The sequence below is a fragment of the Esox lucius genome, chromosome 20 (genome assembly GCF_011004845.1).
Source record: "Esox lucius isolate fEsoLuc1 chromosome 20, fEsoLuc1.pri, whole genome shotgun sequence".
NCBI classification, from domain to species: domain Eukaryota; kingdom Metazoa; phylum Chordata; class Actinopteri; order Esociformes; family Esocidae; genus Esox; species Esox lucius.
The window spans coordinates 18,034,315-18,046,580 of record NC_047588.1 but is presented as its reverse complement, the minus strand read 5'-3'; the positions used below and the strand labels follow the sequence as shown (position 1 = coordinate 18,046,580).

The 12,266-nt window shown below is 42.8% G+C and overlaps 1 protein-coding gene across 2 annotated transcripts in view; it reads left to right on the top strand.

Annotated features, from left to right (window-relative positions):
* The window catches only part of itga8 (integrin, alpha 8), a 57,507-nt gene that overhangs the window by 26,815 nt on the left and 18,426 nt on the right, over nucleotides 1-12,266 (top strand). For both annotated transcript variants that reach the window (XM_034289075.1, XM_029115909.2), the window contains 7 exons: nucleotides 7,402-7,447; nucleotides 7,523-7,630; nucleotides 9,740-9,795; nucleotides 10,455-10,612; nucleotides 10,786-10,917; nucleotides 11,007-11,074; nucleotides 11,918-12,065. In XM_034289075.1, coding sequence (XP_034144966.1) covers nucleotides 7,402-7,447; nucleotides 7,523-7,630; nucleotides 9,740-9,795; nucleotides 10,455-10,612; nucleotides 10,786-10,917; nucleotides 11,007-11,074; nucleotides 11,918-12,065 — 716 coding nt within the window. The remainder of the gene's footprint in view (nucleotides 1-7,401; nucleotides 7,448-7,522; nucleotides 7,631-9,739; nucleotides 9,796-10,454; nucleotides 10,613-10,785; nucleotides 10,918-11,006; nucleotides 11,075-11,917; nucleotides 12,066-12,266) is intronic.

The window sequence follows — 12,266 nt, the reverse complement described above, 5'->3', positions numbered from 1 at the left end:
GGAGGGATTGTATTAAGCTACCAGAGAAGTGAAAACCAAAACGGACTGTTTGTTAGAAACCATCCCTGCTCCTGACCCTGGGAAACTGCTTCTGCAACTCCTCGGGTGATGGGAAGGGTCTTGTGTGTGTGTTCATGTGTCCCTTATTGTGTGTGTGTGAGCACATACGTGTGTGTGTGCGTGTGCGTGTGTGTGTGTGTGTGCGTGTGTGCGTGTGTGTGTGTGTGGGCGTGCGTGTGTGCATGTGTGTGCGTGCGTGTTTGTGTGCGTGTGTGTGTTCGTGTGCGTGTGTGTGTGTGTGTGCGTGTGCGTGTGTGCGTGTGCGTGTGCGTGTGTGTGTTTGGGTGTGTGTGTGTGTGGGCGTGCGTGTTTGCATGTGTGTGTGTGCGTGTTTGTGTGCGTGCTTGCGTGTGTGCGTTCGTGTGCGTGTGTGTGTGTGCGTGTGTGTGTGTGTGAGTGTGGGTGTCGGGTCAAATGGCCTAAAGCCATGGATTATGTGCAGTGGAGAAGACAGAGTTCAAACGCTGTAGACATTTAACTGGCCAATCAGTCCACACGGAAAACTCATGCAAAATATATATGCACATATATGTAGAGGATTTCTCAACATATATTTACATATGTGCCCTGAATATGCTCATGAAATATATAACTTGCGCTTCTCACAGTATCATAATACAATGCATGTCATATATTTTAACATTGAATATTATGTGTTAGAATAATGAAATACAGTTGTGCTCGTTAGTTTGCATACCCTGGCAGAAATTGTGACATTTTTGAATAGATTTTGAAAATATGACTGATCATGCATAAAAACTGTATTTTATTTAAGGATGGTGATCATATGAAGCCATTTATTATCACATAGTTGTTTGGCCCCTGTTTAAATCATAATGATGACAGAAATCACCCAAATGGCCCTGATTAAATGTTTACATAACCTTGAATGTTTGGCCTTGTCACAGACACACAAGGTGACACACACAGGTGAAAATGGCAATTAAAGGTGAATTTCCCACACCTGTTGCTTTTTAAATTACAATTAGTGTCTGTGTATAAATAGTCAATGAGTTTGTTAGCCCTCACGTGGATGCACTGAGCAGGCTAGATACTGAACCATGGAGAACAGAAAATAACTGTCAAAATACCTGTGTAACAAGGTAATGGAACTTTATAAAAGGATATAAAAAGACATCCAAAGCCTTGCAAATGCCAGTCAGAACTGTTCAATCACTTATTAAGAAGTGGAACATTTGGGAATCTCTTGATACCAAGCCAAGGTTAGGTAGACCAAAAAATATTTCAGCCAAAACTGCCAGAAGAATTGTTCGGGATACACAGAAAAATCCACATATAACCTCAGGAGAAATACAGGCTGCTCTGGAAAAAGACGTTGTGGTTGTTTCAAAGAGCACAATACAACGATACTTGAACAAAAATTAGCTGCATGGTCGAGTTACCAGAAAGAAGCCTTTACTGCGCCAATGCCACAAAAAAGCCTGGTTACAATATGCCCGACAACACCTTGACACGCCTCACAGCTTCTGGCACTCTGTAATTTGGAGTGACAAGACCAAAATAGAGCTTTATTGTCACAACCATAAGCGCAATGTTTGGAGAGGGGTCAATAAGGCCTATAGTGAACAGAATACCATCCCCACTGTGAAGCATGGTGGTGGCTCACTGATGTTTTGGGGGTGTGTGAGCTCTAAATACACTGGGAATCTTGTGAAAATTGATGGCAAGATGAATGCAGCATGTTATCAGAAAATACTGGCAGACAATTTGCATTCTTCTGCACGAAAGCTGCGCATGGGACGCTCTTAGACTTTCCAGCACAACAATGACCCTAAGCACAAGGCCAATGTGACCCTCCAGTGGTTACAGCAGAAAAAGGGGCAGGTTTTGGAGTGGCCATCACAGTCTCCTGACCTTAATATTATTGAGCCACTCTGGGAGATCTCAAACGTGCGGTGAAGACCAAAGACTTTGCATGACCTGGAGGCATTCTGCCAAGACAAATGGGCAGCTATACCACCTGCAAGAATTTGTGGCTTCATAGACAACTATTAAAATAGACTGCACGCTGTCATTGATGCTAAAGGGGGCAATACACAGTATTAAGAACTAAGGGTATGCAGACTTTTGAACAGGGGTCAGTTCATTTTTTTCTTTGTTGCCATGTTATGTTTTATGATTGTGACATTCTGTTATGACCTACATTTGAATGTGAATCCCATAAGAAATAAAAGACGTGTTTTGCCTGCTCACTCATGTTTTTACCAACTCTCCAAGGGTACTGCAATATGAATATGCAGTACCCTCTCGGACAGATTTGTGAATCCCCTCTTTTTTTGTCCCAGACTCTGTTACAGTGTAAATTAACATGGCAGCGCACATAGACAGTAATCAATTAAAATAGCACAACATAATCAGTATAACCTTCAAAAAACGATTTTACACAAATCATATGGCTTCAGTAAACAATGTTGGTGTTCTACGTCGTCCTAATTTAACCAGGCTGCCCACACACGCGCGCGCTCTCACACACCTAAAGACACACACATCATGAACGCTTTGACACTGGACACACTGAATATTGGTTGCACATGCAGGGGGTCCGTGGTTGCTTGAAGCAGCCAGCCTCTGACAGGTTGACAGGTTGTGTAAACGTTGGATGGCAGCCATGTTTCCCAGATCAGGGAGTCCGGGACTGGCCTAGAGGTCCAGTTACTCAACATACCCCGAAGGTACACTTACTCCAAATGTGTGTCTGTATGTGTGTGTGTTTACATACTAACCTCAAATCACTGGTGCCAAGTATTTTCCTCAGTGTTTAATAGGATTGACTTGGAAGGGGAAAATGGGTTATCAGCTATTTTTGATTTCCCCCAAATAAGCCTCTAGTGGTATATGTGGTACTTTTTGAGGGATAGTAATGCCTGAATAAAGAGCTTAGACTTACAGTATGTAAGGGGAGAGCCAGCCCTTGCGCACGCACGCACACACACACACACAACCACTGATGGAAGTCGTGGCGTTGGGTTTCTCTGGAGTGAATGAAAGATCCAGAAGTTGGGGAGAATTCTTCTGTTGGAAGTGTGAGTCCCTGAGGCGGAGCTGATGTCTGGATTGTGTGTGTGTGTTTATATCTGCCCGCTGGAAACACACCTTAGCTCTGATGACTTTTACAGGCTGTGGTTGGAGGGCCAAGTACTTTAGCTGCTGCGCTCCTTTCCCCCTCTCCGCCTCGTCTCCCTCTCCACTGCACCCCGTCCCCTGCAGACATAGAGTCCCCTTTCCCTGTTGGCCCCTTGTACAACACACACAAGGATATAGAGTCCCCTGGTTACACCTACAACACACACAAGGATATAGAGTCCCCTAGTTACACCTACAACACACACAGGGATATAGAGTCCCCTAGTTACACCTACGACACACACAGAGGGATATAGAGTCCCCTTTCCCTGTTGGCCCCTTGTACAACACACACAAGGATATAGAGTCCCCTAGTTACACCTACAACACACACAGGGATATAGAGTCCCCTAGTTACACCTACGACACACACAGAGGGATATAGAGTCCCCTAGTTACACCTACAACACACACAGGGATATAGAGTCCCCTAGTTACACCTACAACACACACAAGGATATAGAGTCCCCTAGTTACACCTACAACACACAGAGGGATATAGAGTCCCCTAGTTACACCTACAACACACAGAGGGATATAGAGTCCCCTAGTTACACCTACAAAAACACACACAGGGATATAGAGTCCCCTAGTTACACCTACAACACACACAGGGTTATAGAGTCCCCTAGTTACACCTACAACACACAGAGGGATATAGAGTCCCTTAGTTACACCTACAACACACACAAGGATATAGAGTCCCCTAGTTACACCTACAACACACACAGAGGGATATAGAGTCCCCTAGTTACACCTACGACACACACAGAGGGATATAGAGTCCCCTAGTTACACCTACAACACACACAGGGATATAGAGTCCCCTAGTTACACCTACAACACACACAAGGATATAGAGTCCCCTAGTTACACCTACAACACACAGAGGGATATAGAGTCCCCTAGTTACACCTACAACACACAGAGGGATATAGAGTCCCCTAGTTACACCTACAAAAACACACACAGGGATATAGAGTCCCCTAGTTACACCTACAACACACACAGGGTTATAGAGTCCCCTAGTTACACCTACAACACACACAGGGATATAGAGTCCCCTAGTTACACCTACAACACACAGAGGGACATAGAGTCCCCTAGTTACACCTACAACACACAGGGATATAGAGTCCCCTAGTTACACCTACAACACACACAGGGATATAGAGTCCCCTAGTTACACCTACAACACACACAGGGATATAGAGTCCCCTAGTTACACCTACAACACACAGAGGGATATAGAGTCCCCTAGTTACACCTACAACACACACAGGGATATAGAGTCCCCTAGTTACACCTACAACACACAGAGGGATATAGAGTCCCCTAGTTACACCTACAACACACACAGAGGGATATAGAGTCCCCTAGTTACACCTACAACACACAAAGGGTTATAGAGTCCCCTAGTTACACCTACAACACACAGAGGGATATAGAGTCCCTTAGTTACACCTACAACACACACAAGGATATAGAGTCCCCTAGTTACACCTACAACACACACAGAGGGATATAGAGTCCCCTAGTTACACCTACAACACACACAGGGATATAGAGTCCCCTAGTTACACCTACAACACACAGAGGGATATAGAGTCCCTTAGTTACACCTACAACACACACAAGGATATAGAGTCCCCTAGTTACACCTACAACACACACAGAGGGATATAGAGTCCCCTAGTTACACCTACAACACACAGAGGGATATAGAGTCCCCTAATTACACCTACAACACACAGAGGGATATAGAGTCCCCTAGTTACACCTACAACACACAGAGGGATATAGAGTCCCCTAGTTACACCTACAACACACAGAGGGATATAGAGTCCCCTAGTTACACCTACAACACACACAGGGATAGAGTCTAACGGGGCATGTTGTGGTCTCAGGGAGACAGCAGGATAAGGGGCTCTGGCTAACAGCAGAAACAGACAGCAGATTTCTTCTACACTCTTAGACAGTTATTTCTAGAAACTGAGAGGGTTATCTGATCGTTCCCCTGGCATAACATTTAGAAGAATCCTATTTGTTCCATTTTGTGTTATTTTAGACCTTTTCACAAAGGGTTTGAGCTGGAGCCAGTTAAGTGTTCTCTGATGGGGACAATCAAACAACCCTTGGAATTTAGACATACATATATTTATGTTTTACTATCCTTATGGGGACATTATACACATTGAATATCACTAACCCCAAACCCTGAACCTAACCTCTAACTCTAATGTTATTGAAGGTAGTCTGGTTGTTAGAACATATGACCTGTAAACAAATCAATTCCCTAAGCCAGCCTGGTGAAAATCTGTTGTTCTGTCCAGGAGGCAGTTATTCCTATAATTGCTCCCAGGAACTTGCTATAAATGAAAATGTATTCTCTGTTAACTTACCTATAAAACATAAACCTATAAGTGTATGATCTATTCTAACTTTACAAGTAACCTGGCAAAATCTCCACACAATGTCAAATTTTATTTTTCGTTCTATTCTTTGCAAGGATTTTTGGTCTCCACCAGGATGTTTCATGTCATACACAAGCAGTTATGTACATTTCCAACAGATTAGAGGGCTTGCTATCTTATCTATCTCTTTTTCTACTTAACCAGAGACTCTGTCATTATCAGTTTCTCAGCGACGTGTCAAACTAAATCAACTCTCATACTGAAGGTCCTGACAGACGAAAACACCCAAGCTCCAAACTCTTTCAGACATTTCTACCAAGATCAGAACTCCTTCAGACAGAACTATGAAGGTCAGAACTATTTCAGAAAGAATGCCCATCTGACCTACTGTATGTTAGCATAGTTAGCTTAGCATCATGTCTATACAGAGCCCCTGTTCCAGTCAGACCAACAGTACATTAGCACAGTTAACTTTGCTTGTCTGTCAGGGTAGGCTTGCATTGATTAAGTCTCTTTCCCGCTGCGGTTTCAGACTGTTTTAATCAGTGCTGGTTGTGTGTGTCAGTGTGTGTGTGTCTGTGCGTGTGTGTGTGTGTGAATGTGTGTGTGTGCCCACCATAGTATGTGTCCCGTGACCACACTCATTAGAGTGCAGGTCTATTCTAAACAGAAATTTAATTAAAACTTATAATTTACAAAACATGTAAACACTAATGAACTGAGCAGAGAACTGGACCAGTTGTGAGTCTGCTAGGGACTGGCTGGTTATAAACCAGAAAACAGAAGGACGTCCTAAGTACATTCAACATTGTTCTATTAGATCCCTTAATGGTTTTGGCCAGAAGATATCGCACTGGTATATTCAGAAACTTTTAGTAACATTCATTCATGACATTATCTTCAGGAACATTAAAGAATCTTCAGTACAATTACCAGTTTGGTTGCTCTAATCAGGGTTTGAATTAGACCAGGGACACCAGGAAAAGGAAGTTAACTGGATGCGGAAGTATCGAACACTTCGTTAGGTAAGGTACTGGTTAACAGAGTAAAGTAATTTGAAAAGCTGCTTACTCTAAATGCTCTTATGAAAATACATCATTGCAGTAGTTCACCAATAATTGCTGTTCTCATGTTGTAAAGAAGTTGAGAAACAGTTTTCTTTTGTGATTATATCAGTAGTTAATGTTTCCTACAGGTTGGCTCATGGTTTTATTTGAAGTAATATCATCAAATACTTTGCAAGTTTGCTAGCTTGGGGGGAGCTAGACACAATATCCTGTCCACTTTAGGATACCATTTGTGATGTTCCAAGTACGTCCTGCTGACACATTGGTTTGCTGGGACTGCACATTGTTTTGGTATGGTAGGGGACTAGTTTTATTGAGAAGCATAGGGATCTGATTGCACAGATGGGAACATTCTTATTGAGCTGGAATGTGCCGTGGGGTCTCTCCATCGCGACACACATGCACACACTGTTTCGTTTGGTGACCAAAACAAAAACAGTGTGTCAAAAAATAGATTTATTTACAACCCCAAAGCTGTTACAGACTAATTGTGTCTGCATGTTTGTGCATATGTGTGTGTGTGTCTGGGAGAGTGTGTGTATGTGTTAGCGGGTGTGTGTGAGTGTGTTTGTGTGTGTAAAGTGTGAGAGGTCTGTGTGTGATGAAGATTTTTGGAGACCTTGAAATCAGTCCCATCTGCTGCGTTCTTTGAAGCACATGTATTCTCTTTCTCTCTGTCGCTTTCACCATCTCTCTCTCTTTCTCTCTCAATGTAGACCTGATAGTGGGAGCATTTGGTAAAGGGGAGGTGTCAGTGTACAGGTAAGATATCTAATTGTCTTATTGTATAGACCAAAATGTTGAAACTACATGATGAAATCGATTGTTTGTTTGTAGGGCTCGTCCTGTAGTCTCAGTGGAGACAGAGATGATCCTGACTCCCAGAATCTTCAACCCTGATGACCGATCCTGCTTAATGACAGAATCTGATACGATGGTTACCTGGTGCGTGAGCACATGGACACACACACACACATCCTTTATTTTCTAACTCTAACCCTATGCCATTGTTAGCTAGTGAGTGACAGAAACAGTGGTCAATAAGGATGTCCAGGGGATAAGTGAATGCAGGGATGGAGACATGGTTCATTTGGACAGATTGATAGACAACATTTAACTGGGGAATGTTGTTAAACCAAAAGCCAGCTGATTCCAATTCCAGACCATCAGTCTGTGGTCTGAGAAATCAGATTGGACACAACTATGCTACAAACTGTTAGGAGGTTTCTATGACTGTCTGGTACATTTGTTTTTATTGGAATCACTGTTTTATTAAGAACTTTGGCTAGTTTAGTTATGTTATAGTGGTTTTGTGGAAACTGAGGAAATAGGGTAAATAGGAGGTCTTTGTTCTAATTGGTCTTCCTAAATGGTTGTGGTTGACAGGCTTTTCACTTCTATAGAACCCCAGTATGGTTGTGTATGAATGTCTGTGTGAATGTGGGTGTGTGACAGAGAGAGTGTGAGGGTATGTGTTTAAAGTGTGTGTGTGTGTGTGTGTATCTGTGTGTGTCTGGGTGTGTGTATGTGTGTGTGTGTGTGCATGTGTGTGTGCGAGTGTCTGTGTGTGTGTGTATGTGTGTCTGTGTGCGTGTGTCTATGTGTGTGTGTTATCACCCTAGTTATCAGGAACAGGGAAGTGACCCCCGCAGAAGAACAGCATCATTAATATCCTGGAATCCAATGAGCACACACACACACATATGTATACACATCCACGCTGGGGTTCTCTAGAGGTGAACATTTTCTCAATGACAACCATTCACACACTGACACAGTTATACGTAGAGGTTACAGACACAGTCATATGGAAACAGGTTACAGACACAGTCATATGGAAACAGGTTACAGACACAGTCATATGGAAACAGGTTGCAGACACAGTCATATGGAAACAGGTTGCAGACACAGTCATATGGAAACAGGTTGCAGACACAGTCATATGGAAACAGGTTGCAGACAGTCATATAGAAACAGGTTACAGACACAGTCATATGGAAACAGGTTGCAGACACAGTCATATGGAAACAGGTTACAGACACAGTCAGATGGAAACAGGTTACAGACACAGTCAGATGGAAACAGGTTGCAGACACAGTCATATGGAAACAGGTTGCAGACACAGTCATATAGAAACAGGTTGCAGACAGTCATATGGAAACAGGTTACAGACACAGTCATGTGGAAACAGGTTGCAGACATTCATATGGAAACAGGTTACAGACACAGTCATATGGAAACAGGTTGCAGACACAGTCATACGGACAGTGGTTACAGGGAGTTATATGGAGAGAGGTTACAGACACAATCATATGGACAGAGATTACAGACACAGCCATACGGACAGAGATTACAGACACAGCCATACGGACCGCGGTTACAGACACAGTCATACGGAGAGAGGTTACAGACACAGTCATACGGACCGCGGTTACAGACACAGTCATACGGAGAGAGGTTACAGACACAGTCATACGGACAGCGGTTACAGACACAGTCATACGGAGAGAGGTTACAGACACAGTCATACATAGAGATGTTACAGTAGTGATGGCCAAACGATATTTTAGCAGCAGGATATTATGTTGACAGGACTCAGATTTTCTTTATCACAATAAAAGCCATAATTGAAATTTATAAGGCTATATAGTTAACAATCTAGTCTGTAAATAAGAATAGACACAAACAATATTGGAACGGACATTAAACATAAAATGTGCAGACTGGATTGCTAACTATATTGCCTCATATATTCAATGATGGCTTTTATTTTGAAAAAGTAATTCTCAGTTAGCGCTGCTAGAATAATATCCTGCTGCTAGAAGAACAGTAATGAAGCCTTGTATGGCCATCACTAGGTTACAGACACAGTCATACATAGAGAGATTACAGACACAGTCATACATAGAGAGGTTACAGACACAGTCGTACATTGAGAGGTTACAGACACAATCATACAGACAGTGGTTACAGACACAGTCAATTGGAGAGAGTACGAATCTTCTGGTCCTTTTGACAGTCTCCCTTATCTCTCTTCCTCTATTTCTCATTCAGCATCAGGGTAGATGTGTGTGCGAATGTGAGTGGTGTGGAGATCCCCGAGTCTGTAGGTAAGTAACTCTAACCAGGGAGAGAGGGGGGAGTGTTGTATGCATTACTTAGTGTTACAGTTGCTAACTATATAAATACCTGTTGTTGCTATGTTTCTTACTACACCCAGGGTTCCCTCCTGCTCACCAGACGAGGTTGCACAGACACACACGTTTCAGCACATTATTTAATTCCTGTCATTATTACTGTAATAATTACTGCACATCAGTAAAGGTTTTCAAACCTCTAAATGTTTTTTGACATCAATACACTTATGGTTGCACGTAGCCAGGTTTAACATAATGGGCGAAACACACCAGTCAGCTGCCTTGCTCAGGCCTGCAATCTGGAGGCTACGTTTGTCTATACTTGAGGGGATCTAACCCTAAACCTAAAGCTGAACCCAATTCTACACTAATACCCAATTATGTTTTACCTTAACCTCTGTGTCTGAGTTATCCTTTTTCATTGTGAGGATTTGTAAACCACAAAAAAAACAGTGGTCATCGAATTGTCTGGTTTACCTGTCTTTGTAGGGACTTCTGTTCTCCACATGTAAAATCACGAACACACAAAGACATTATTATGAGGCCACGTAAAAGTTGAGTGATTAAGTTCTTGTTCTCACCCATCCTGACTCTCTCTTCATCCACCCCTCCATCTCCTCTGCCTCACCCAGTCCTGAATACAGAGGTACAGCTAGATTGGCTGAAAGGTGTGAGAGGTGGAGTTAAAAGAGTTCATTTCCTGGATTCCCATCAGCCTCAGAGGACAGGGGTCCTAATGTTCAGCCCCAGCCATCCACACTCATGCCTGAACTATACTGTCTACCTACGAGTAAGTCTAACACATTATTCTGCCAAATAAATAGAATTTTGGAAATCATTGGAGAAATCCATCTGTGCCGTATTTGGTCTACAAACCTCTGAAGTTATTTGTCTGCTCAGCAAACTTAGTTTTTTATTTTGTATTTGACAAAACTATTACGTCTTTTCCTTTGGCTTTCTCAGGCAGAAGATGAGTTCAGGGATAAGTTGACTCCCATCTCACTGGCGGTGAACTATAGTTTAGCCCCTCCTCCTTCTGACCTGGACCTCCCACCTGTCCTCAACTACTTCAGTAGCACCTTCCTGCAGGAACAGGTGTGTGTGGATTCTCCTTCTCTTCCAATCAAGACCACCTACTGCATGATCTAACCGCACCCTCCCCTCGCTCTTCCTGTGTTTCTCAGGCATATATTCTGCTGGACTGTGGCGACGACAACGAGTGTATTCCAGACCTCCAGCTCTCTGCCAGCATGTGAGTATGTAGGCAGTGGTCCCTAAAGTCTGAGTAGAAATGCAGGCTGAGATCTACTACTCAGAATTGTTTTGACTTTGACTTTGGAAAATGGAAGCCAAATATCAATTAGCCTTTTTTACAGTTTTGTAGCAGTGAGGTTTGTTCTGTAGGCTTTAGGCTTAGAACGATATAACTGGCTGAACTGTTCAAAATTCTTGTTCCTTTCAGACTATTTTCCTTTACATTAATATTCACAAACGTAAGGTATTGGAATTTGGTGAATAATGGGCATAATGTCTCATTGTATGGCCTTGGTAAATCATGATTGGCCACTAGGTCTGATATGTGGTATGCAACATGAAGAATGTTGATCGACACAGAATCCTTGCAGTTTAATTTCAAAAGTTAAATAACTTTACTGTTATATGGTGGTACCAATCCCCCACACTCCATTGAGTGAGGCATTCTGGGATTTGTCATTGTTAACCTGTTAATACTCAACATACAGTATATACTCCCATTCACACACGTATTCATTCAGACAAAGGGTGGGTCTTCATTACAGCACTAAAGAGAAGTTTACGCTTTCTTGTTTACATTAGCAAATGCGTAGAAGCGAGCTGGTTGAAGAGGCCAGTTTGTATCATTTGTTTGTGTGAGCTTTTCTTCCTTTTTTGTATTTTCATCTGTATACTATTGTAGCTTAACACAAACATGCTGTGGTTCTCCGTTGACTAATTCACACAAAACACAAGCATGCACATGCTCTGATCACACGTGCGCGCGCATACACACACACATACACACACTCCCCTCAACTTCATGACATGGTTCTCCTCTCTCCTCCTGACATAAACACAGGGACCGTATGGAGCTGGAGGTGGGGGATGACAACCTGGTCCTGCTGACCATTAACGCGGTTAACAAAGGAGAGGGGGCATATGAGACAGAGCTACATACTCTCCTGCCCCCTGAGGCTGATTACATAGGAGTGGAACGCAGAATAGAGGTGAGAGTACACACTGAAACCCTCTATACCCCAAACCCTAAGCTACCAACCCACAGTAACTAGACTTCTATTCTCCCTCCCAATAGATCCGTTGCAGTAGGTATGGGTTTGTTTAGAGCAGAGCTATGTAATTGGAGAGGCAGGTAGCCTAGCGATTAGAGCATCTGAACAGTAACCAGAAAAATGCAAAAGAGTCAGTTG